This window comes from Nannobrachium achirus (genome assembly GCF_963921795.1).
Source record: "Nannobrachium achirus genome assembly, chromosome: 6".
Lineage (NCBI taxonomy): Eukaryota > Metazoa > Chordata > Actinopteri > Myctophiformes > Myctophidae > Nannobrachium > Nannobrachium achirus.
Genome location: NC_137815.1, coordinates 29662599 through 29690474, shown reverse-complemented (window position 1 = coordinate 29690474; position 27876 = coordinate 29662599). Strand labels below are relative to the sequence as shown.

General features: G+C 43.2%; 1 protein-coding gene across 1 annotated transcript; it reads right to left on the bottom strand.

Annotated features, from left to right (window-relative positions):
• On the bottom strand, positions 1 to 27116 carry ccdc3b (coiled-coil domain containing 3b; the record flags this gene model as incomplete). Its single annotated transcript, XM_080728112.1, has 3 exons — positions 1 to 324; positions 11915 to 12089; positions 26731 to 27116. 3 exons carry the CDS (start codon positions 27114 to 27116, stop codon positions 1 to 3), a joined length of 885 nt encoding a protein of 294 aa, XP_080584238.1.
• Between the last annotated feature and the right edge of the window lie 760 nt (positions 27117 to 27876).

Here is a 27876-nt window from a genome sequence, read left to right as displayed (position 1 = left end):
TTAGTCTTTAAGCTTTTTTGCCGAGGCCCTTTTGGAGCTCTTCTGGTTGACGGTAGTGTCCTGGTCTGGGTGGTGGTGGTGGTGGTGGTGGTGGTGGGGGGCCTGCTGGGGAGGGGGGTCCGCCTCATAGAGCTGTTTAAGGCTCAGGGTCTGCTGGTCCTTGGTGGTGGTGTCTCTCTTGGCCTGCCGCAGCAGGCGCTTCATGTTCTTCACCCGGTCCCGCAGGTGACCGTTGGCCTTCTCCAGGGAACGCACCTTCTCCGAGAGCGTCTTCACCTTCTCCTCCTCCTCGAACAGAGCCTTCTGCACGGCGGAGCACAGCAGCTGGAAGGAGACGGAACAAGCCACGTTAAAGGGATAGTTCACTCCAGGCACGTGCACACATAGACATCAAAGGGGGCTTGAGCCCCTGCCCTTTTACCCGTCTGTAAAAAAAGTGCCCTCTCCAGACCTTGAATGCAGTTTTCACTATGGTGAAATAAATGCAAATGATGTCCCCCCTTTCCATGCCTAGGCTACCTGATGGCAGAATCTAGAGAATTGCGTTGTCCAAACTCTCCTGAACCTGAATGCAGCATCTTATGTTGAAAGAATTGCCCTTCATGTGTAGAAATCCATGCCATTACGCCATATCACCAGTACTCACTTGATTATGCTTTAATAGTTTAGTGTGGTATCAAGTACCCAAAATGGCCGACCTCCAAGCTCACAACGCGTCACAGGCTCACAGAACAATGCGTTGTGAGCTTGGAGGTCTGTTATTTTCAATATTTTCACCAAAGGCCCCTTTCGAAATTTCAGCCCCTGCACGTCCCTGGTTCACCCACAAAATGACTTATTTTCTATGGATTACTCACCCCCAATGAGACTGGAATTCATGGATATTTATTTGGTTTTTGTTGCATTCCTAAGCCAATAATTTGATGATGACAATAAAGACCCTCATGTACTGTATCCAGTAGGAGACACAAAGAGTCTCCTTTGTCTAACCCATAACCAGTGGTGTAAAGTAACTAAGTACATTTACTTAAGTACTGTACTGTATTTCCAATTTCCAACACTTTTACTTCTACTCCACTATACATCTCGGATCCAAATATTGTACTTTTACTTCACAACAATTATTTGAAGCTTGTAGATCTGCTATTTTAAAACATTTTTGTACTTTTACTTTTGGTACTTTAAGTACACTATGATGCCAACACCTTTGTACTTTTACTCAAGTACATTTTGAATTCCAGACTTTTACTTGCAACAAATTACTGTATTTCTACGTTGCAGTATTGATACTTTTACTTAAGTAATCATTTGAGTGCTTTTCCCACCACTGCTAATTAACCCAACTCTGAGAGATACAGACCCTGTAAGGGTCCATTTGGAACCCCCTTCAAGGAACCCTGAGAGTCCCTGGACCCCACTTTGAGAACCACTGTCCTAGATTCATATGTGGGTATTGGATCAGTATCGGGTACATCTCTAATCTCATATGCAGCTTTCATAAAAGACCTTGGAGCTGGAAAATGCAGGAAACTGTTTTTAGTTTCAGTATATTTGTGCCAGCCAAATCGTGATGTTCTTTTATTTGTGTTTGCTTTTTAACGGTTCTATTTATCTTGTATTGTTATGTGTGTTTGGTTTATTGTCCTGCTGCCCTCTTGGCCATGGTTCCCTCTTGTAAAAGAGATTTTACATCTTATTAGCTGCGGTTACAATTTAATAAAGGTTTAATAATGTCATAAAATAAAAAATGACCATACCCGGTGTTCTGGCATGTTTAGTCCATGGACAACAACTTAACTTAATACCTTAATACTTGACATTAATGCCAACCATTTTCCAAAAAGATATCAAGGTTGTTGTTTTTACACCTCGGCTGAAGGCCAAGCCTACTGCACAGCAGGGTTTTACAACGTTTTATGTCTGTCTCTTCAAAAGTAAGTCGGGGGTCTTCAACAGGGGGTCCGGGACCCCTAGGGGGTCCTCACAGTTACTACAGGGGGTCCTCCAAATCTTCCAATGCTATATTTTATATTTACAACTTGAACCCTAGCGTCCATATTCTGAGAACTTTAGCCAAAAATAGCAGATCTACAAGCTTGTAGATCGGCAATTTTCGGCAAAGAGCCTTGGTGTATAGGGGAAAAAGAGCAGACTAAGTACAGAGTAAAAGGTCAAGTTTATTAGGTAATGACATTGACGGCTCAAGTGGTTAAATATCTGAAAACACACACTGACATGAATCCAAAATACACTGATGATTGTGCTGTTAAACAATGAAACTATATACAAGGGGCGGCATAGCTCAGGGGTAGAGAAACTGGTATTAGAGCACGAAGGGTATAAATCCCGAAGGGTTCCCAGTTCGAATCCGGGCTCCCCCTGAGTTAATGTCGAAGGGTCCTTGGGCAAGACTCTGAACCCCTAATTGCCTCCGGTGAGTAGGTTGGTGCCTTGCATGGCTTCCTCCGCCACCGGTGTATGAATGTGTGTGTGAATGGGTGAATGTAATGCACAATCTATGTAAAGCGCTTTGGATTAAAAGCGCTATATAAATGCACCATTTACCATTTATATGGAATCTATGATAAGGTTGTGGGGGTCTCTGCTTCATCTCTCTCTCAACTAAGGGGTCCTTGGCCTGAAAACGTTGAAGACCCCTGAAGTAAGTCATTTAAATCTATGTGAACCGGGCTCAGTGCAGTCAACGTCGTGCAGCGGGTGGGGGTGTTCTGTGGACTACTGGTATTTTCCGGAGAGGAGAGAACTATAGTAGCTGCACGGAGCAGTCAGTGGTAAGATGGAATGGATTAGGTTCAATATGTTGTTAGCGAGCGCACGTTGCAGGTGGATCCAATCATGACCAATCAAATGGTCACTTTTGGTTAGCTTTAAAGAGCGGTTGCGCTGCGCTCTGGTGTCATATACCTGCCAACCCTCCTGGATTTGGAAGGAGTCCATTTGACCATTTTACCATTTCTCCTGCACAACTCCTGCGCCAGCATTTCTCCTGGATTGGGGGATTTTCACCCTTTTTGCGTGGCAACTGGCAAGTAATCCATGTGTCAAAGGCCCACCGAAGACCACCCCTCACAAACCCCACTATGCCTATTACAGCCATTACGTTCCTTGTCTATTTGATATGCAAATCGCCATTTGTTCTTTTTGTTGAGGAGATGCGAGACTGACTGTCTCACACCTTTCAACAAAATAACAACAAAGTAATTAGTAGTTACTATTAAATTAACCTTTTATTGCTGCAGTCATCAAATCAATTTCTGTTGGCCTGCTTTTCGATTTTTAATGGATCCAATAGTAAAGCCTTATAAAAGTGTCAAACATGCGCGCTATCAATGCCCCTAGACAGAAACGAGCAAAGACAAAAAACAGATCTACAAGCTAACAACGTATCTATCAACGTATCACGTGTTGTTAGCTTGTAGATCTATTATTTTTGTCACGTAACGTATTAATAGGCCACGTGTAGACATGATTTGGGACGTGTTCTATTTATTTATTTTATGAACAAAATCAATAGCCAAAAACTACTGATTTAGACCAAAATGCAGATTTTTTAAGGCCCCCTCATTAGTGTGTGTGATATCTCCGAAAAGAAATATCGTGGAGACATTGTATCGTCTCACCGATATTTATCACCATATCACCCACCCCTAACACTGGCATGGTCCTTTGGAGTTTGAAGAGGATTGAAACCTATATAGTCTGAGCGTTTCAGGCAAAGATTGTGCACTTTATGAAAGAAGCATGACATTTGGCACACAGTTAGAACATGCCATATGGAACATTTTTGGCTATAGGGGCATCACATTGTGGGAGCCAATCAAAGTTGCTCTCATAGACTTTACTATAGAGTAAAATAATACAAAAAATAAATATGCTTTAACTAGCATGTGAGGGGTCAAACTAGGTGTTATTCGGGATTCTGAAACCAATGCAAGCATTTGTTTTGCACGAAAAACATTCCTTTCCGAGAAACGGCCGCCACAAAACTTTGAAAAGTGATGACTCATCACTAAACCATAGTTTTATGGGGTCCGTTTTTAGCCGAAGGAATGTTTTTCCTGTAAAACAAATGTTTGCATTGGATTAAGAATCCCAACAAACACCTAGTTTGACCCCTTACATGCTACTTAAAGCACATGTATTTTTTGTATTATTTGACTCTATAGTAAAGTCTATGAGAGCCCAACTTTAATTGGCTCCCACAAGTTTCCCAAGACAAATCTGCGATGCCCCTATAGCCAAAAATGTTCCATATGGCATGTTCTAACTGTGTGCCAAATTTCATGCTTCTTTCATAAAGTGTACGATTACATCAAAATACTGCCCGAAACGCCTGGACTAAAGTAACAATGTGTAAAAGCTCTTCATGAACATCACATTAATTCTGCAGCCACACATACTTTCCTTTCCAACAATACTGACCGAGGGCAAAACATGCTGACGTCATCATCGGTCTGCCAAACTATATCATGAGTTTGTAAATATAGACCGTGGAGAACATGATTTCCTAGGAACAAACTAAGAGGGAAAATTGGGGGAGAACACCACTGGAATTTTATTTGGGCAGGCCGGCGGTGCCAACAGCCTGCATGTCTCGCTGCGTTATTCCATTGTTTGAGTACAGAGTTTAGCCACAACAGAGCTGTAAGAAAAAGAGGGGGGGAAAAAAAGAGGGAAAGTTAGGAAAACTGAGAGGGCCAGGGCGAAAGTATAAAACGTGTAATTAATCACAAACGTACCCATAAATAGGGTTACTTTACTCTCGGCGGTCTTGCTGAACAGCCTTGTAAAAGCATGTCGTCGTTGTCGGGTGAAAACCTTCTATGTCTAAAACCGTTCGTTTGCATTTATCATTTTAAAAACTATTTAAACTAGTGAAAACAGCCGATCTACAAGCACACAACGCCTCGCACCGCGAGGCGTTGTGTGCTTGTAGATCTGCTGTTTTCACTACTTTTGTGCAACGGCCTTGTATGATGAAGCAGGGCTTTACTTTGCGAAAGAACACACAAATTTGAAACTTGGAGATTTCCGCCCGACAACGGCGATATGAGGCACATTGAGTGTGAAAAAATACACTATGATCCCATGTTCTTTAGGTAATGGATTTTAAAGGAGAGATGATATTGAGGCGTATATACGTAGGTGGGGGATCGCTAACACGAATCTCGGTTAAGAGAGAAAGGTTTTCACCGTTCATTCATGCTTTGTAACACAGCCCTGTGAAAGCCATCATGAGTATGCTGACCACTCTGACTTTCCCTTAAGTGAAAGATTTGCCCCAGATGCTGCTTGCGTCTGGAACCCTAGAGTGTGGATTTCCTCGGCGGTTACTGAAAAAGGCTGAGTTTATACTCGACGCAACCAAAAATATCCGATCTGCAAGCTCACACATTGCTTCCATGCCGCCCGTGGCCTGACCTTGTAGATCGGCTATTATTATCGGTTCGCGATACGCGCACGCACACTATGTAAGTATGAAACAGGCATAATGCTTCCACTAGACCAGAGTGAAACAGTGATGTAAATTCCCTACCAACCCGATAACCGCAACTGAGGGTTTTGAGGAAATGTTAAAAAATTTGCTACTTGGATTCCGTCCCACATCTCTGGTTAGTGCATTACTTGCAGTAACATTATAGCCACGCATTTTCCCATGTGTTCTTACTTATATATCCTGGGGGGCTTCTTTCTGTAGATGTGTGTGTAATGCTATATGATACAGCATTATCTCCATAACTTCAAACAGCATCTATTCTCCCAAATAAGAGGATTCAAGTTATTATAGAAAAAGGTGGTAAAATGATACTTCATTGTCACGGAGTTCAACGTTTTTTCAGGCCTAGGACCCCTTAGCTGAGAGAGAGAGATGAAGCAGGGACCCCTCCTCACTACATATTGTATAACATTATGTTGCTGAATAAACCTTTTCATAGAGTTCATTAATAGCGTCACTTCAGACATTAACCACTTAAAACCTCAATACGAGAAATCCTGATCCGCTCTTTTTCCCCTCTAAACCAAACCACACACAACCAGAAAATAGCCAATCTACAAGCTCATAACGCCTCGCAGCATGAGACGGTGCGAGTTTGTAGATCTGCTATTTTCGGCCAACGGCCCCCTCAGAAAAGGAATTGTGGGGTTCAAGTGGTTAATGTAAAAGAAAATAAAAATATAAAAATAAAAAGTTCCTATCACACAAACATTTGCTGGCCACCCTGTAGTAACTCTGAGGACCCCCTAGGGGTTTCGCCAGACCCCCTGTTGAAGACCCCTGCTTTAGAGAAAAAGGTATACATTTCACACACAAGTGCAAATAAGTGGATTCAAGTTATAGCGAAAGGGAAAAAGTTGGTAAAATGATCCTTCATGTTCTTTTAGAGAAAATGGTTTACATTTCGCACATTAAAGTGCACCATATTTAGTTCCTATCTCTCCACGTGGACCATGTCTCTCTACAACACTAAGCCTCTGTGTATTGGACAACATACTTGGGGTAATTACCCTTGAAGAGAAGTCTGGAGGTCTGGAGCCTGAGAGCAACAGCAGCCTGCCATGCTGCAGGCCTGCCTGCTCTGTCTGTATACGTCTCAATAAACCTACAGCAGGGGTCTTCAACGTTCTCAGGCCAAGGACCCCTTAGCTGAGAGAGAGAGAGATGAAGCAGGGACCCGGACCCCACTACCTTTTCATAGATTCCATATAGTTTCATCGTTTGACAGACACACATCCCATGTTTGTTGGTACTAGATCCCGCAAGAGTGTGTTTGTTGCTGGTACAGAGAAAGGCTGATAATAAAGTAGATTTTCTCCTTATTTGTTGCTGAAAAAGGCCAAGGCTTGTGACTATCGGGTCCAATATTTAGTTCAGTATTAAACCGTGGGGCTAAAGTATGGTTCAGAAGCTGTGCTCACGTTCACTTTCCCATTGGAAATGAATAGATTCCAACCTTCTTCCCAAAAAGGCGTCAACCTACTTCACGCAGATACGGAGAACGTAAGATAGTGCGTCTTGTCAAATCCGTCTTGGGTAAAGACCGTCGGGAACGGGACTCGAACCCACGGTGTGCTGTCAGGCTGTGAATATAGATATATTTTATGTTCACTGTTACGACGCACCTGTCCCTGTAGGTGTGCAAAAGGACCTTTTACTTCTCTGTCTGCAGCTATACCAATCAAGTGAAGCTAAGGGAAACTGAACCGGAACCGGAAAGGGGTATACAGTACATATGCGACCTTCGGGAAATAGGGACTTCAGTTGTGTATACATAAGAGCCTGCTCTACTTCCAAATGCAATACAAAAAAATCGCACCAGTGTGAAGTGAGCGGTGCAAACACGACAATGCAATCGTGCATACCGTATCCTCTTGCATGGGCCGTTCTGTTCGTGACGCCAGTTAATTTATGTGTATTAGCACGAATCTCCATACATGGAGATCCGTGCTAATACATTTGGGTAAGACACAAAAAGTGAAAAGTTGGAAAACGTTACCAATGCAACCTATAGATACGTAGTGAACTATGTAATGAATTACTTTGATCACTCCTAATGAGAACAAGTGCATTCATCACATGTGAAATGCAAACTCCATAGAAACCAAACCAAAACATTAGCAACATTTAGACACTCTCCTCTCGACATTTTCCCTAATCTTCAAGGAACTTTTGTTTGAGTTAAAACAGATGGGCGTCTCGGCACAGAATACCCTGGCGCATTAGGGACAAATTAGGTCCGACTGGGTTAATTGACAAGCCTAACCACAACAGTATGCGAGGGACAATTACCTTGTGGAAGGTTTCAAGGTCCGTTGCTGCCCAGAGATGACAGCTATTTATAATCTGTCTTCTTATAAATGACAGCGTTTATGACGAGTTCTATGCTTTCTTTGGAGTTCACGCTGATCAGCCATTCCGGTCGCCTTCACTCCGTCATTTAAAACACAGTAATTTGTTTCACAAACGACGTGTGGGAAACGGTTCGGAGTTTGAAGTGTTAAACCGGTTTGCTGCTAACACTGGGACTAAACAGCAGCATGAGACAAAAAAAAGAAAGAAAAACGTATTCTAATCTATCGTTTTCATGGTTGCCATAGAACTACGGTATGTTCTGCTGTATGAGGTGAGGTGAACGCTCCACTCTCCCCAGCAGTCGCGTAGTAGAAACCGATCTGTGCGGAGTGGACGCGAGATCATAGTTTCGCCTGCCAAACGGGGCCGAGCCGGTGCCAACAAAAACAAAATGTGTTTTCCGTCAAAGACGAAGCCTAATCATAAAGGATGATGTAAAGTATAAGCACGGTGGATTATACTGCACGGACCATGGCTGATAGCTCTGATTACAAGAGCTATGACCTAAAGAGCCTGCTCATTAATGAAAACGTGAACCATGCTTTTTTGGTCCCCTTTGCCATAACAAATCCTTTGCTTTTCGTGAATAGTCAGCAAATGACTGGAAACAGAGAGTGAATTAGTAGGAGAGACTTGGATCATGTTCCTTGTATCCTCTCAAAGGGAAGAAGGGGGGGGGGGGGGTGCTGCAAGGGGTGTTTGGTGACTGCTGTTCAGGGACCTGCAGAGAATGTGAGAGAGGCAGGGGCTGACATTTCTAAAAAGGCCTTTGGTGAAAATATTGAATTTAGCAGACGTCCAAGCTCAAAACGCGTTGTGAGCTTGGAGGTCGGCTATTTTAGGTACTCGATACCACACTAAACTAAGCATAATCAAGTGAGCACTGGAGATGTGGCGTACGGCATGGATTTCTACACCAGAGAGGGCAATTCTTTCAACATAAGATGCCGCGTTCAAGTTCAGGAGAGTTTGGACAAGGCAATTCTCTTGAATGCTGGCTTCAGGTACGGCATGGAAAGGGGGGCATTTGCATTTCTTTCACCATAGTGAAAACAGCATTCATGGTCGGGAGAGGGCACTTTTTATAGACGGGTAAAAGGGCAGGGGCTCAAGCCCCCTTTGATGTCTATGTGTGCACGTGCCTGCTACTGTTGATATTTAAACACTCCCACATCCTTCTCCGAGATGCTTAGCTGGGAAATAAGCAACCAAGGTCTACGAAAACAAACCCAAATGAAGCACAATTATTCCCCAGCTTTAGTGGTGCTGTGCAACTGCAACAGATAAATTGTTGAACTCGCCGACTATCTGATCGGTTCCCCCACATCTATACTATAATTTTGCGAATGTCTGAGTGTCTGAGTGTCTGTCACAGCGTTTCTCCTCAGTGGCTGGAGCAATTGATCTGAAATCGCATCACCATAAGCATATGAACACACCTGACATAACTGTGAAGCCCGTTTGTCACTTTCACAAATCGTATGCTGTATATTAGCATTTTTATGGTGTATCTACTATCTATTCTGCATCTAGCATGAGGCACATCTATTCTGCATCTAGCTTGAGGCAAAATGTTTAACCAGCTCTGTGTGTGTGTGTGTGTGTGTGTGTGTGCAGGCAGGCGGGTGTGTGTGCAGGCAGGTGGGCGGGCGGGCTGGGGGGGGGGGGGGGGGGGAACAGTATCTCTGTAGCCATTAAACGAAACGGGTTTCTTACATTGATGCTCCTACATCATGCAAGCACCAGTTAAAGTTACTTTCCATCCCTCATATACTGTGTGCACAGTGCACATCCCATAACCCACACACTGCACATCATTTCGGAGCTCATATCTTTGAACGGGTAAGGGCTAGTTCCTATAATTGCTCCAGTGGTGTAAAGTAACTAAGTACATTTACTTTTTAGTACATTTTTTAAATTTTTAGTATTGTAGTTAAGTACAATTTTGAGTTATTTTTACTTTACTTGAGTATTTCCCATTTCCAATACTTTTACATCTATTCCATTACATTTCGGATCCAAATATTGTACTTTTACTCCAATACAATTATTTGAAAACTAGAGTTACTTTTCAGATATAAATGATTATATTATAAAGCATACATTGATCCACTTTAGCCCTATTTTATACCTAGGCTATTTGAAAATAGCCGATCTACAAGCTCACAACGCGTCGTGATGCAACACATTCTAAGCTTGTAGATCTGCTATTTTCAAACATTTTGTACTTTTACTTTTTTTTAAAGATTTGTTTTTGGGCTTACAGTAGACTGACAGGAAATGGGGGGAGAGATGGGGAGTGACACGTGGCAAAGGTCGTCCGGATCGAGAATCAAACCAACGCCGCCGCCAGGCATCCAGGTGAATTGTGAATTCCGGACTTTTACTCGTAAAAGAGTATTTCTACAATGCAGCAGTGATGGGCAAGCTACTTGGAAAATATAGTGAGCTACACTACTAGTTACTCATGATTAAATATAGCTCAACTACACTACAAGATATCCCCAGAGAAATGTAGCAAGTTACACTACAAGCTACAGGACAAAAATAGCTAGCTACATCAACACTACTTTTTTTCAAACAAATGGGTATGCAGGCTAAAATGCTCGCATTTTTTATTTATTTATTATAAAACAGACTGAAACTGGAAACCTTCTGTCTGGCTTTAAATTAAATGTATACCCCTCACTATTGGGGACACTATTGTAATGACTGTTTTATTAATGTATTTATTCATCCTGACCGTGATGGCCCAGCTACTTGGAAAATGTAGTAAGCTACATTACTACAGTAGTTACTCTTGATTAAATATAGCTCAACTACACTACAAGCTATCCCCAGAGAAATGTAGCTAGTTTCCATTACGCTACTTAGAAATGTAGTTAAGCTAGCTACTGCCCATCACTGCAATGCAGTATTGTAAGTAAAACATTTGAGTACTTTTTTCCACCACTGCCTATGATTGCTCCCAACGCGCTCACAGCCACCTGTACAGCTGAATGAAATGGAAGAGATTCATCAAATTCCCCTGTCCGCCTGAGCTGAGCTGACTTTGAAAAGGAGTCCAAGTTGTCATCACCTCATGTGATTTCCTATGTCTTGGTTTGGCAGGCCTCAACTAAAGAACATTCCTAGTTGACTAAACAGTCACGGGAATGTGTTGACCAATCCATTAGTTGATTTACAATTTACAATTTAGGCATTAATAGCAGACGCTATTAATCCAGGGTGATTTACTGTAATCAAGGTAAAGACGAGGGTAATAATACATCAAATGCATAGAAAAAGTAATCTAGCCTGATTTCAGACTCAGCGCTGGAGCTTGAGTCTGTCATTGTCTCCATTTTAAGCGATTTCAATTGGGGAGGGGATTGGTGGGAGGGGTTGTGTTTGATTGACGGACACTCGCACGCCTGTCTCTGGCTGCGTGGGAGTCCGCACAGCAGAGTTCAGAGTGATTGTGTACATATAGGATACTGTACTGTTGTTCTTAAGATTAAATACAAAAACAAACTATCAAAACTATTATTCACTATTATTATTATTCTTTTATATATGGAATTTCTTAGATTTGTTTGTTTTAAAATGTATATTATTTTATTATTGTTTGATGTAGGAAAAGAAAATGGGATTTTTACTCAAGTCGTGACCCATAAAAATGTATCTGTGACATACAAATGGGTCCCGAACCACTGTTTGCCCTGTCGAGAGTCAGGGCAAACAGGAGTTGAGGCATTACATTGTTACATTTTGTATAACACGGTTCTATTGTGAAAATAGCAGATCTACATGCTCACAACACAGCGTTGTGAGCTTGTAGATCCGCTATTTTCACAATTTCTGCCTCTAATATTTGACCATTTGGCCAATGTTCAATTTGTCATTTTAGAGGTATTAAAAAGTACTGAGCAGATACCCTATACACTTAAACTTTATGTTGGTTTGTTTACTGTTGAGTGAGAAGATCGTCTGGGGACCTCCCAAAATAATGTGGGGACCCCTCTGGGGGTCCCGACCCAGTGGTCTACTAACTCTACATACCCTGCTGTCCTCTTGTGCCTCCCACTCGGGGGAGTAGCTGTGGACGGAGGTCCCGGCGGTGCAGTTGGAGAACTGGAAGAGGCTGGAGAACATGCGGTGGTTCTCTGGGGTGTCGGAGAAGATGGGGTCCTGGAAGTTCACCCCGTGAGGGATGATGTTGTAGTTGTCATCCATCCTGCACGGGACAGAGATTACAGGTTACAGTAGGGGTGGGCGATATGGTGATAATTATCGTTGAGACGATACAATGTCTCCACGATATGCCTTCTCAGAGGTATCGTATATATCGTGATACAATTGAGGGAGCCTTGTAAAACATCCTGTTTAATCGTTAATACAGAGATTCATTGCAGAATTCAATTTAAACCTGCATTTTGGTCTAAATCAGTAGTTCTCAAACTTTAAAATGTCAAGGTCTCCACTTAACTCTGAGTATACACATTTCATTTGTATACTGTCAGAGTTACATACTTGTAAAGTTCAAATTAGACCTCCCAAAAGGAACCCAGAGAGTCTAGTTGTTGTCAAGTAACTTGAAAAATAACCATAAAAACCAATGTGAAAAAGAATCGTGATAAAATCGTGTATCGTGATTAGGGATGTGAAAAAAAATCGGAAATCGACGCGTCGATCGACTCACGCTCACCGCGACTCAAAAAGTACGAGTCGAAAAGTCGAAAAATATATATATTTTTTTATTTTTCAAAAGTTTTCCCCCCAAAAAAGGTTTTAATCGTTCAAAAACGTTATAAGCGTTAATGTTTTCCTATTATGTGAGAGGACCGTGTGTGTGTGTGTGTGTGTGTGTGTGTGTGTGTGTGTGTGTGTCTGTGTCGGAGACGAGCGCATGCCTGCATGTGTTGTGCATTCGCATGCATGCGGCGCTGGTCAGGTCCGCGGACTACTGGTTGAGAAACACTGCTGGAACGGGCTGATGTGCGCGTCATAGCAGTGCGCGCTGACTTGCCTGACTGTATCAACTCTATGGACTGGATGCTTTTGTTTACCTCCTGCCTCTGCATGCATCATTGCTTGAGACGAAAGCTCGCTTGTTAATGGCAGCGTCGCCGTTGTGTGCGATGATCGCAAAATACACGTTAATGCGACACACCCGTTGACTCGTCGGGGAGAGAGCGAGTCAGACACTGCTCCACATTTGATACACTAGCCTGGGGTGCTACTGCTAGCCTGAGCGCCCCCACTAAGTTTCAAGGACTTTGTAACTCTGCTTCTAGTCTCTAAAGAACAGACTCCATGCTAACGCAAGGAAGTGCAATTATTAATGCGTCGATTAACATCCCTAATCGTGATACAGCTTGGGAAAATATCGTGATATTGTATTTTTCCATATCGCCCACCCCTAGATTACAGATGTTGTAGTTGTTATCCATCTTGCATGCGTGAGAGAGAAAGACACATTACACACATCAGAGACGTGCAGAGAATGTTAGAGAGGCAGGGGCCGAAATGTCTAAAAATGGCAGTTTGGTGAAAACATCGAAAATAGTAGACCTCCAAGCTCACAACGCGTCACGCTGCGACGCATTGTTCTCTCCTCTGTGTCATCAGTGCCCATACTAGGTGGGGTTGGCGAAAAGGCCTTTCTGTGTGGAGTTTGCATGTTCTCCCTGTGTCCCAAGGGTAGGTACCCTCACAAACAACATGCAGTAATCCTGGTCTCTAATCTCTATATACTGCCTCCCCCTGGCCAGCCGGGGTGCCTGATGGAGGGGAAAGGAAAGGTACTGGTTGGAATAACGTATTCCTTCCAAACGCTATGTCCAACCACCTGTCAGGTGAAAAGAAGTGGCCTGCACTCCTCATACAAATCCCCAGGTAGAGGGAGAGTAGTGCCCATTACAATTTAGGCAATGGCACAAGGTGAAAATGGGTTACAAAAATTGTGGGATAAAGATTTAGGGAAAGATATAAAAGAAAAAGGCCACAAAAAGTCTGGAAAGTTTCGGTCAATGTATTTCTCCTCTTTAAAAAATACCAGGTATATTGCAGGAGATTTGGGCAAAAACCATTATGGCGCTACCCACACATTTAGCTGTGTTGCTCATTCCACGAATGTCCGATACTTACAAGCTGTACTTCGTTGCAAAGGTGAGTAATCAACAATAAAAACTATATAAAACACAATACCAATTGTTATTATTAAAAGGGAGAAATAATTGTCCGAAGTTAACTTTCCGAACTAGATACAGTATATTTCTTATACTGTATACAATGCCATACACTGCATTGGAATGATGAATTACATGTGGTGCTGACTCTGAAGTTTGTCTCTGCGAGTTATAAGTGCCAAAATATGCATATTAAATCATATGGTACGCAGATGATGTTTATGTGAATGTAATGGAGTAGCACTGCCCAAGGTCAATGGGGGAGGGGGGATGTAACAGAGCTCATATATGAGCTCATAATCTCCCCTGGCCATGGGGGGATTCGATTCCCCTTTGACTGAATGGTGGTAGATGATTGGTTTATGAAGCGGGAGACCCGGGTTCAAATCCTAGGTATTACATGCCATTTCCCCCATTTTTGGGGAAATACTTTCAGCGAAATGTAGATAAGCTGACACATTTCTAGTCATTTTAGGTACATAGCTACTTGTGTACAATGACAAATCACAATGAACACAACAGTACAGTAGATAGATCAGTAGATAGATCACTATAATGCCTTAAATATATCGCTCTATCAAACTATAGTGGCTGATAGCAATCCCCAACAAACCGATCAGCCGGCAGGCTAATAAGCCTGGGAGACAAACTAAAAAGGACTCACGTCCAAAACTAAAGCTCAAGTATAAAAATGCTTTACTTCAAAATCACAAGAAATAATAAAAATGTTCCAATAACATACATCTGTGCAAAGAAATAAAGAGAACATGAGCATTTCCCCAAAAAATGCAATCAACTGAAATCAACCCTCCCAGCTCACCCTGCTATTAACCCACGGTCAAACCAGCTGACGTTTTTGCTAGCTCTACTTAATAGTAAGTAAGTAAGTAAGTAAGTAAATTTTATTTATATAGCACCTTTCAAAACGATGTTACAAAGTGCTTTACAGTGGACACATCCGACACAATAAAGACATTAACAACAAGTAAAACAAGGTCAACCTAAAACACAACAGTGTAAAATGCAAACAACAGAAAAGAAAAGAAAAAAAAGGGAAAGGGGCAAAAACAATGACCCAAGCAGATAAGGCCAGTAAAACTTCAAGAAATAAAATGTAGTTGAAACAGATGTGTTTTCAGCAAGCGTTTAAAACTGTCGACTGACATAGCATTTTTTAACACCAAAGGTAGGGCGTTCCACAAAGTAGGAGGCTAGGAGCCACCACTGCAAAAGCCCGGTCTCCCTTCGTTTTAAGGTTCGTCCCGGGGACCTTCAGAATATACACTGCTGCATCATTGTGCCTTATTGCCTATATGTCTTAAGCCAATCAGAATGCTTGTTACATTCCAAAATCACTTTCTGCCTAAGTCAGCTTTAAAGGGAAACTAGGTCACTTTAAGACTATTTTGAATATATAAGTATATGCATTTTTTAGCAGTCATTTCCCTTTATCAGTCACTATATTACTGTGCTGTGGTGTTTCCTTGCAGAAAGACACATCCCTCTGGCTCTATTTTGGTTCTGTTCCACTGTTTATGTTGACATTCATCCCTTGGAGGGAAGTTTTTGTCACGGGGAGCTGGCCAGAGCTCTTAATTGCTCCCTTTGGACTTCAAAGTGGTTGTGCACTGAGGTAATTGATTGGGCCATAAAAGTGTCAAGTAGTCTGGGTCCCGACCCAGTGTTTGGGAACCAGTGACCTAGATGACTTGAAAGTGATTTATTTTTTATTTTATTTCTTTTCTTTCCTGAAAACTTAAAAAATGCATGGGTAACAATTTATAACCGCTGGAGGCCACCAACAGAGACACTCCCTTCCACCATCAAAACTGCCAATGCGGTGCCTACCGTACATCTATCACACATGTGAATGTATGCCAATTATCTAATCCAGTGCACAAACACATAACCCATTTTAGCTCCTACACAAACCAATCTTCAAGGAATGTGATGTTGGCAACGAACAGAGTTGAAATAACACAGTTGCACAGCTGGAACCAAGACAAATTTGTTAGACTATATTTAGAAGTCAGAAAGGCATCTTTCTGCGGATGGCCTTTGTGCATACTGTACTCTAAATCTTCCTCCTCTCCCACTGTCTGTCAGCTATGGTAGCTCCATGCCAGTAGTGGCGTTTCCATAAAGCCACTTTTTGCGCATTAACGGCTTATTCGCAAAATGTTTTTATGGAAACACTTCAAAATGCGAATAAACTTTCATTATCCGCAAAAAAAGTTATCCGCTTGGAGGAGGAGGATTTTGAGCCTTTATCGAATAAACTAAATGCGCATAAGTGAATGGAAACGGGTCAGACAATAAATGCGAATAGATTATGACGTTCTAGGTCCATTTCCCCTGCCGCTTTACGTCCATGGTATAGCGTTAGCCTAAGCCCACAAAACAAACCGGTTGTTTGTTACACACGGAGTGACACGGATCGTGTGTAAATTCCTCCCGTTTTCACCTCCCGGAGTCAAGCCATCGGTGGCGAACCCTTCCTCATCACACGGTGTTGCGTGCCTGAAGTGCCCAATCTACAAGTTCACAGCAGCTTGCATCCACGTCTCCGCGCCCCGAGGACTCAACCGGGCGGCGGGGCGGCCGCCTCGGCTCGGGGACGCCCCGATCGGGGCGCCCCGGCCGGGGTCGCTTGCTCTGTGCTCCCGCCGGCCGCACTTTCTCCGCGGCGGTGCGTCGCGACCGGCTCTGGGTCGGGATGTGTGTGCACTGTGCAGCGAGTCACAGCAGTGCCCTCACGTCTCTCGGTTGAAAAAATCAGCCTCATGATCCCATCCCAGCTCTGTGCACTGTGTGCAAGCCCGCGGGAAGTGTTTACAGCACGTTGGTTAGACGGACCGAGGCAGGATCTCCCAAGAATCGCATTTCACCAGTTTAATGGAAACGGGCTAAATTCGCTTTGTCTTAATGCGTATTTCTGATAATTCGCTTCCCTAATGCGCTTAAGTTTATGGAAACGCCACTACTGTATGTCAGGGTGTTCCCTTCATATCTGCAGCACTGCAAAATATACTTCAGGGCTTGGCTAGGCCCTAAAAACAAAGCAATGCTGCTGTTTATGTAGGCCACATGCTGCTGTTTATATGTCTCTAATAAACCTAGCAGCCAAGGGCAATCACACTGTTTTATATCTATATTTAGAGCATGTTGACTTACATAGTTATTCCAAAACACTACAAAGATTATTGGATAATTTGGCTTACTGTAAGTGTGGGCGTTTGGCTTAAGTGTGTGTGCGAGTTAAACTGGACGGACATAATTCTGAAAAAAGTGACTTGTTGTTTAAGTTACACCGAAAATGTTTGCGGATGAATAACTGACTGACTGACTGACTGACTGAAAGATAGTGTAATAGATACAAATAGCAGTTTACACAATTTAATCATGGCTGGATCATGATACTCTTAAACTTATACAGAAGAGAAACTGAAATAATTTAAATTGTTTAAAAGGCTTTTGCAGATTATGGCATTGATTACAAACTCTTGATTAGGTTATCATTCTCTTGGAACATTTTTCACAGTGTAAAACAGAGGGTCTTAACATTTTTCAGCACTGTCATCAGTGTGTGTTGGATTCGTGTTAATGTGTATTTTCAGACATTTAACCACTTAAACCCGCAATACTAAGTAAACTTGACCTTTCACTTTGTACTTGGTCTGCTCTTTTTTTCCCTCCACACCAAATCTCTTTGCCGAAAATAGCCGATTTACAAGCACAAAACGGATACGGTTGAATTATGTTGCTTTTCTTTCACACAAATCTTCTATTCTTTGGGTTCCTGACACAAAACAATTTGAGATGGGGGGGTACACGGCCAAATAGCATATAATTTTGGGTGTTCCTTGACGTGAAAACGTTTGAGAACAACTGCTCTAGCGGTGCAAGGTGTGGCACGCCGTATGGTTCATGTATGGTTAAGTTAACACTCATGTGCTGTGTGTGAAGTGTGAGAAAGTGGACGTTTTTGCAGCGGCATGTTTCTCTCATGCATCTGGATTCAATCTTCTGTCCCTTGAGGGACATCAAACACTTGATTGTTCTTGTCCATCAGAACCTCTGCATGTGTGTGTGCGTACGTGTGTGCGTGCGTGTGTGCGTGTGTGTGTGTGTGTGTGTGTGTGTGTGTGTGTGTGTGTGTGTGTGTGTGTGTTTGCACACGCACGCGCATCCATGTTTTATCTTTCAGAGCAAGTGGTTGAGGTTTAGTTTCAACAAGATGTCAGATGTCAGACTGTGAACTTCAGCTAGACCTTCGGGTCCAGACAGAGTTTGGTTGGCATGGCATCCACCACATGTTTTACACTTTTGTTTGTTTTTCCTAAATGAATGCCCTAGAGTTCGTTGTATGAATACCAAAACGCTCGCCCCAAAAACTGCCTCGCCCCGGGGCAAATCCGGCAACCTCGGAACTTAATCTCATTAAAATGTTGCCAAAACCTAACCTTATTCCTGAACGTAACCTCAGAGTGAAACTATACAAGCTCACAATGCATCGCCACTGAATATCAGAAGTTTAGCCTGACACTCAGCCTCAATTTTCTTTTCGTTTTACTCCATTATTCAGTCTGAAAGCCCTTCCTACTATAGCCGTTCGTTGGATGGATGGGTTTGTTGGCTGGTCTTTGGCTATTGGTTCATCCCCTGGTCAATCATAATAGTAGCAAAGCAGATGACATCATTGTTAAGCCAATAAGAACCTTATTGGTGTTGTTACAATTTACAATTTAGGCATTTAGCAGACGCTCTTGATCCAGGCCCCCTTTAAGTCAATTTAGAAAACAATAACGTAGGTAGACCTATGCACCTAATCAGTAAAAACGTTTTGTAAAAACCTACAAAATGCTAACTAGCTTTCACGCATGGTCATCGAGGGAAGGCGAGTGCTTCAGTAAGTGCTATGGGTTTAGGTGGAGTCTGAAGAGGTGAGTCTTCAGTCCACAGCGGAAGCTAGGGAGTGAGTCTGTAGTTCTAAGTGCGACAGGGAGTTTATTCCAAAGTTAAGGGGCCAGGAGGGCAAACTGTCAAGGCCAAGTCGATTTTTGCCCTGGTGTTTTTAGCGAGGGTTCTGTCAGCATCCCTGTGTTAGCTGATCTGAGTGAACGGGTGGGGTTGTAGGGATTGATCAGGTTTTGGAGGTATGGAGGTGCCATACCTTTGGCTGCCTTGAAGGCCAGCATCAGTGTTTTGTATTCTGTGCGGGACAAAAACCGAGAGCCAATGGAGGGCCAGCAGAAAGGGGGAGACATGTGAGAATTTTGGCTGGTTGAAGACCAGTCGTGCCGTGGCATTTTGGATCAGTTGGAGAGGTTTAAGTGCACATGCCGGGAGGCCAGTGAGGAGAGAGTTACAATAGACAAGTTTTGATATGGAGGAGCTGGGCTGACTCCTGGGTGAGGGTGCTACTTGCTAACCAAAAAGAAAACGGCAGAATAGGAGTGCTACTAACTAGTAATCAAACACAGTAAAATATATCTGTTACTGATGTTTCATAGCGAGATCGATACGATCGCAAGTTACTGTAGCGGACGACACCATGTTTGTTTATGTTTGGGAATGTCCGGTCCGGCGCTGTTGTTTGACGTCATCAGAGGTAGCCTCTCCATTGAGAGTGTCACCAGCAGTGTTGCAATGTTCCATTCACGCACATATCTTTTTTGACCAGTGCACGCGCAGGGGCATGCATTGATTCAAAATGACCCCCAAATTTACACCTCGACAACGGTTGGTGTCACCGAAGGGTGATTTAACAAAGAGATGAGCCTATTATATGCATATCAATACACCATTGCCTGAACCTGTTAACGTCTGCAATGTAGGTGTTAAGCGACACGCGCGTGACGTCATTAAAACCGCGTACCCCAAACATTGAATCACCATGCAACACTGGTCACCAGACCCTGAATCACCTGAACATATGTGTTTTTTAATGGGCGTGGCTAGCGATTCAGGTACTGGAGCCAGGCTTTCACAAGTTATGAAGAATATGAACTCTTCAGAAGCTCAACTCCCGAGTGACACAAGTTATAAGACTCCAGAAACCGTAGACTACAGCGAGACGAGGTCTGTCCATATGTCCAGGGAGGTGCTGCTATGCTTTACAGTACAGTATGGGTTGAAATGTTTTATTGCCTGACACATAGTGAGCGGCCAGAACAGTCTGTCTCATTTAGAAACGTCCCAATGGGAGATACCATGTTGCATTTTTCCCCCTTCTCTGCTGCTTCATCCTGGGAACTCATACTCGTGATTGATTGGGGGAAGAACTATTTTTGGTCTGAGACAATGTTATTACAGGAAATGGAAAGAAGTCCACTGGAGACTGCGATGAGAACTGTTCAGCGGTGACAGGGCACTTTGCTGCAATGGAGATGCAGAGAGAGAGAGAACGCACCATGGCAACACAATTTGTTGTGAAATAAGCAACCAGGTAGGAAAACAGGCCTAACAGAAGCGACTATACTAGGCCACATGAGCACTTTAAACCTTCAGTATATATGTCACAGTATGATGGGAAAACCAGTCAGACTGACAAACGTGCACTCAGTTTCACCGACGGAGGCGTGCTGTCTGAAGGTGACTTGAGCCACGAGTGGCAGGCAGAGTGAGCTTAGGTGAAGAGTTATGTCCGAATCACCCCAAAAAACACACTACTACTGTAGCGATATTTAACAAGCAACTTTACAGAAAACGAAGCCTAAAGTCGCTTATAATAAGCAGATATGTCAACACTGCAACACACCGTTGAAATTCTCAACTGCTCTGTTTTAAGTTTACGACTGGGAGATTAGTAGTGTGAATTTACCTTCCAGCTATCTCAATGTGTGGCTCTTCAGGTACCGGTAGATGCCACTGACTTTTTGTGTATACCGTTTGTGTTTTATTGTTCCCGAAGGGATATTTGTCTTCACATAACCATATACTGTAGCGCAAAACAACATATCACCAAAACATAAACATGAGGGCAGTTTGTTTTAATCAGCGATGGCTGAGGGGACAAAACTCCTGCTAAAACGAACCTTTTCCCACTTCAAGGTTCCGCACCTTCACCCAGATGGCATGAGGTCGAAGTAGCGATACAGTGGATGATCAGTGTCATTAGTGTGGTTGCCCTCTAGGGCAACCAGACTATAGTATTCGTCCGACTTTATTCCTTCCATCCATCCATCTTTCCAGATACACTTTATTTTGCAGCGCAAACTCCTCCCACAGTTTTAGTGGCACGCACCATATAATCGACCGGCTTCATCGGGACACGTCTGGGCGCATTTTGCTAAGAGATACGTTATATAGTTTAATTTATATTAATTTATTAGTGAATCATCATAGATGTCTGATGTCATAGTCATAGACCACATGAAACTGACACAGTATGTCCATATATAGGCATTCCAAGAAATTGATTAAAATTGACGACATCAGGGATCTCCATATATGGGCATAAAAGGGACAAGTACTGACACAGACATCTCCATATACAGTATGGCCATTCATTTATTTTCCCCATTGTCTTGAATGGGGAAAATTCAAATGGTAAGACGGAATGAATCTGCAAGTGTGACTCGCGTCACCGCAGCCACACTTGCAACTTCCAATTGCATCTTTCTAGTTTGTTATTGCAAGTGCTAAGCGCTTGTTGGCCTTATTGTTCAACCAGAAATTGTGGGTGTGGGAAGTCCGATGATCTTGGAAGCAATACGGGACGGGTAATACTGAAAAGGTTGTTTCGAGAGAAAATAACACCGAAAATTATACAAAATGGAATCATTTTGGATCTTGAAGTCCACATGGGAAGTGTAAATCTCCAATGTGACATCATCACACATCTATAATGCTGTCAGCCTTCAGGAGAGTGTTTGTCTTTCAGTCCGAGTGTATCAAAAAGGCAACTGGGTTAAGGTGGAGACAACCTCCCGTTGGTCGACCTGGTTAACTATAACCAGGTTACCATACACCAGCGTCGGCAGGTTAGCATTTATTTCACCAGGTTAGCGATCACCAGCGTCAGCAGGTTAGCATTTCACCAGGTTAGCATTCACCAGCGTCAGCAGGTTAGCATTTCACCAGGTTAGAATTCACCAGCGTCGGCAGGTTAGCATTTCACCAGGTTAGCATTCACCAGCGTTAGTTTTACCGAGGTTAGGGTTAAGGTTAGGTTTAGGTGTATTTCCTTCCCCCCGACTTTCGGCACCTCCGTGCAGCCAATCACAAGCTGCCGCTGCCTTAACCCAGTTGCCTTTTTGATACACTCGGACTGAAAGAACTGCAAAAAAATACTCTCCCATCAGCCTTCTATGACATAATCTGTGATTTAAGACTGAACATATTGCCAAGGTCTTTCAGCCGGATTAGAGCTCCTGATTGACTTCCATTCCAATATTTCAAAACATCACAAAACATAATTATGCGATGGGAAAACAAGTGTAGTGGGAATATCTTTGGCCATGTGTGCACTGTGCACGAGACATTTTGGCCTTGATCTGTCCAGCATCTTCCAAGATTAGGCTCCGGACTAATCTCTCAAGACAGGTTCCCAGATTGGCTCCGGACACACGCACGCACGCACACACGCACACACGCACGGACAGACCCTATTATCAGACTAGAGATGTAGCAATAAAAATGTTTCCTTCTGATACTGATTCCGATTAGAGTTGGGATCCGGAACCGGAGGAACCAGAGGAACCGGATCCAACATTGAGGAATCAGGAATGAGTTCCATCACATTTGGAACCCTTTTCAGAACCAGGTTTTACCTACACTGTCAGAGCTGGTTATATTGGACTGGCTTCACGTCTGCTATGCAGTTACAATACCGGTGGTTCTCAGACTTTTTTTATTTCAAGGACCACCATAACTCTGAGAGTGTACAAATGGAACCAAATGGGTCCGTAAGGGTCCATTTGCTTCCATTTTTACACAAACTCTGAACGGAGGTCGGAGGAGGTGCAACTCTCTAATGAATAGCTCTGCTATAAAACAACTAATAAAATAACGCATTCTCATTGTTATGCCATGATTTATTTCAGCTGTCATGGCATCCCTTGTTGCAGCATCTCATTACACAGCATCTCATTATTTTAATGGCTCCCTGATGGGAATAATGTGTTTTAGGGAATTGAATTTATAGTGAGATAATTGTGTGCTGATTGGATGGATGCATCTGTATGTTTTAATTATTACAATGCTTACCATGGTTAGGGTTAGTTAAGGTCAACAGCACATTGCTGCTGGTGTTATAATCAAATGAAAGAGATCTTTTCAATTACAGCACAGTGTGTGCGTGAGTGCGCACGCATGCATAGCTCAGGGGTAGAGAAACCGTTATTAGAGCACGAAGGGTTCCCGAAGGGTTCCCAGTTCGAATCCGGGCTCCCCCTGAGTTAATGTCGAAGAGTCCTTGGGCAAGACTCTGAACCCCTAATTGCTACCGGTGAGTAGGTTGGTGCCTTGCATGGTTTCCTCTGCCACCGGTGTATGAATGTGTGTGTGAATGGGTGAATGTAATGCACAATCTATGTAAAGCGCTTTGGATAAAAGCGCTATATAAATGCACCATTTATTCATTTTATTTTGCATGCACACTGGGCTCTATTTGATTGTCTTAAGTACCAGCTCTTATGCCTTAACTTAAAGGCCTGTCCATACTGTCTCCGAGCACCAAACTTTTTGTTGGAAAGGTCCGGTTCAACTACTCACATCTTCTGAAAAGCATTACCCCAAATTAGAGTTTGTAAAGCTGCGCGTCGGAAAGTCGGAACTCTCCAACGAAAAGTTGGGTGGTCAGAGACAGTATGGACAGGCCTTTAAGTTAAGGCATACGAGCTGGTACTTCAAGCCCCTATCAGAGTCGGTACCGCGGTGAAGAGCTATCCACCGCGGTGTAGTCTTTTTGAGTCATAAAACTACAATGTTGCGTCATTACTCGCGGTGAAGAGCTTTCCACCGCGAGTCCCGACACATCTCTCTGTTTTTACTTTCAGACAGATAGGCTCTTTATCCCGTTCACTGATTGGTCGATCTAGACCAGTCAGTCACGGTGAATAGGACTTCACCGTGACTGACTATGATGGCCTTCACTTATTTTCTGACTTGAGGTGGAAAGCTTTCCACCTAAAATTTGCGGTGGATAGCTCTTCACCTTGGACTCTGATAGAGGCTTAAGACAATCAAAATACAGTCACTATTTAAAAATGATCAGTGAAATCACAGCCCTCTCTCAGCCCCTGCCCACTTCTCACCAACAGTACCATTGGCTGGTGCAACCATGCACTGGCAGGGGTCCTTGAGGGGGTTCCAGGGGGTCCCCAGCAAAATGAGAAACAGTTTAAAACACTTAAGCCCTATTAAGATTTTTGGCAATTAAAAAAATAGCTGATCTGCAAACTCAGCGTGTTGCAGAGATGCTTTTTGTGAGCGGTATATAGCCACTCCAATACGTGACTGTGTGTATGTCCAAGTCTGTATGTCCACCATGCAAAATGGACAGGCTATCAAATACTTATTTTGCAACCATATGCCCCCTTTCTTTCTTTTTTTTAATCCATTTTTATCCCACAATTCTGTAACCCATTTTTCACCCGGTGTCAATTGTTTAATGTAATCCTGGGCGCTACACTCCTTCTATGCAGAGTCCAAGTCACTTCTTTTCACTTGATGGGGGGAGTTTCCCCGGTTGGACATAGTGCATGGAAGGAACACGTTATTCCAACCAGTTCCTTTCCCCTCCATCAGGCGCCCCGGCTGGTCAGGGGGAGGCATTATAGAGACCAGGATTACTGCATGTTTTTGTGAGGGCAACTACCTACCCTAGGGGGCACGGGGAGAACATGCAAACTCCACACAGAAAGGCCCTTTTGCCAACCCCACCTATAGGGTATGGGCACTGATGACGCGGAGGAGAGAACACGCTCCCAGCGCCCATAGCGGGAATCGGACCCAGGACCTTCTAGCTGTGAGGCGACGGTTAGCATCTCTCAATAGAAGGATCATAACTATTAAGATATTATTCCAGTCCTTGGCGTTGGTGCACAGCAGACAGCCATGTGGGCTATCACATCGTTTAGCTTCAAAGTCCAGAAGAACTCCCTTTGAAAGACTGACCTCTCTCTCTTTGAAATGTCTGTTTGACAGGAACAGAGGAACATGAAAAACAATGGGTTGACCTGCAGGCACACGTCCAGATTGTCCATTTTTACAAAACAGATGATCAAATCAACATGTTTTGGAGGGGTAATATAATAAGTATGACAACATGCTGTGTGCTGTGCTGCATCGCTGGCTAATATCGTTGCTGTCTGGCAGAAACCACTCATCTCCAAGTTTCAACTTTTGGTGGTAAATGGTAAATAAATGGTGCATATATCGACGTAATCCAAGTCTTTACAATGGTTGTGCATTACATTCACCCATTCACACACACATTCACACACAGATGGCAGAGGAAAATATGCAACCTCACTCATCGAAATTAGTATAAAGTGCCCTATTATGGAAACAAGCATAGTGCACACTGCACATAGTGCTTTCTTGGGTTTAAATGCTATTAGTAGACCTTTATCTGATTCTGAACTGCATTGTACTGTCCTGTGCTTTTCCTATGCGAACTGCATACCGTAGATTGAATGAAGTATTTATTCAACCAATCAATCCATCAAAGCAACCTGCTTATTATGGGGAGTAGTTAGGGGTTCGGTCTTCAGTTGCTCAAGGATTCTTCGACACTTAACTCTGGAAGAGCCCAAAAGGGGCCGCTCTATACCTCCTGAGCCACTGCCGTCCTAGCCTGGGGCCAGCCTATATAGCCTACTAATGCAGCTAACTAACTGATCCCCTCCTTGTTTTAACATGTGTGGGGATGATGTCTAGCTGTAGCTAGGCTACTGCAGTCCCACTTCCTCATATACAGCCTCAGATTTTCAGGCTGCTTTCCAAAGACCATCCATCAAATGCATCCGTCATTCTTGTCTTTTATTCTTGCTTTTTTCCTCAGCAAAATAAACTTGATGTATGGCCTATAAGGAGCATCACTCAAGAGCATTGACATACAGCCTATGTATAGGCCTATTAACCTCACACCTTCTACACAGGTGTAGCATTATGTTCTAAACTCAGCAGTGATGGAAGAACTACTTAAGTAAAAGTATCAATAGGCTACTACTGCAAGGTAGAAATACTTTTACTTGAGTAAAAGTACAAAAGTATTGTCAACAAAATATACTTAATCGTACCAAAAAGTAAAAGTAGGCTACTCATTGTGCAGAATGTCCAAAATGTATAAAACAATATTTTGAAAATAGCAGATCGACAAACTCACAATGTCACATGTTGTGAGCTTGTAGATCAGCTATTTGCAAAGATTGAAAATGGACGAAATTTAGCCTATATGGCTGAAGTGATTAATGCATGTTTTGTGAAATTGTGATATCAATCTAAATCTGCAAAGGAACTAAGCTGTCAAATAGGCCTCATTTAGTAAAAGTACAATATTTGCCTCTCTGAGATATAGTGGTAACATGTTGTTTTTGTTGCATTTTATGCAACAAAAACAAAATACAGGATTGTCAAAAAAAAGAAAAAAGAAAGGAAATACGCAAATAAAAAAAGAAAGAAAGAAAGAAAGAAAGAAAGAAAGAAAGAAAGAAAGAAAGAAAGTGGCCATATCCATACCTCAGAAAGAAGTAATAGTTGTTGTTCTCCAGCACGCTGTAGGAGAAGCAGGGGAAGTATCCCAGACCGGTGACATTGAACCTGGAGCCGGCGGGCACCTCCAGCATGGAGCCCCACGCCTGGTCGCACAGCAGCTCGATCTCCGCCGAGAAGAACAGGTCGGTGTCGTACTGCCACGGCAGGTAGTTGTACACGCTGTACGAGTCCTTGTGCAGCGCCAGCACCCGGGCGAACACGATGATCTCCGCCAGCTCCGCGCGACACGCTTCCGTCTGCGGTCGCCAGTCCTGGGGCAGCTGGCACCCCTGTACACCTCCACCTTGTCCACCTAGACTGGCGAGGCTGCAGCAGGTCGCTGCCAACAGCAGCGCCAACGAAAAGCACATGATCCGCAAGTCCAACGACACTGTCTGTGTGACTGACAAAGGGATTGTTTTAAAGTGAAGGGATGCAACGGTACCAGTCCAGGCTACACGCTCAGCAGACCACTTAATAACTGTTGTAAGGATACCATTACGCACGCCAGATGCATGCGCCCTGCGCGTAATATACAACGTAGACCTTCAAAGCTGACAGTTAGAAGAAGTATAAATGTTCACACCTCTTTTTATAAGAGTTTACCTCGTACGTCGTACTTCAAAGTAGTCCAGCTACTTAAAAAAGTGTTCTCCTGTTGCTGTTTCCTAGCCCCCGCCTGCGATCATCACGTTGTGTGGGATCTTGTTCTGATTTGGTCATGCACTTAGCACTTCTGCAGCATCCCTTGCAAAAGCCTTTTAGCTCCCTCGAATCTTAAGCAAGAAGTGGGACTGTGGGAGGCTGGGAGCAAAAGAAAATATGAATGAAAAACTAGAATTGGGCAGCCTTAAAATATCGTGAATTTTTCACATTTGTTGTGGTTTTGAATGTGTTATGATTGTACATCTATAGCAAGAACAATAGGCAACAATCTAAAATCAAAAGTTGGATTAGAAAATGTTTTTGAAAGATCGTTGACGGCCTCTAGTGGTAATATGAGGGAAGTGCAATTACCAGTGAACCACCTTGATTGATTGATTGAAGACTTTATTAGAAGTTTGCATAGGAAAAGGTACAGTTTCATGACGGTACAGTTCACTGGTACAAGGTCTACTAAAAGGAGATCCA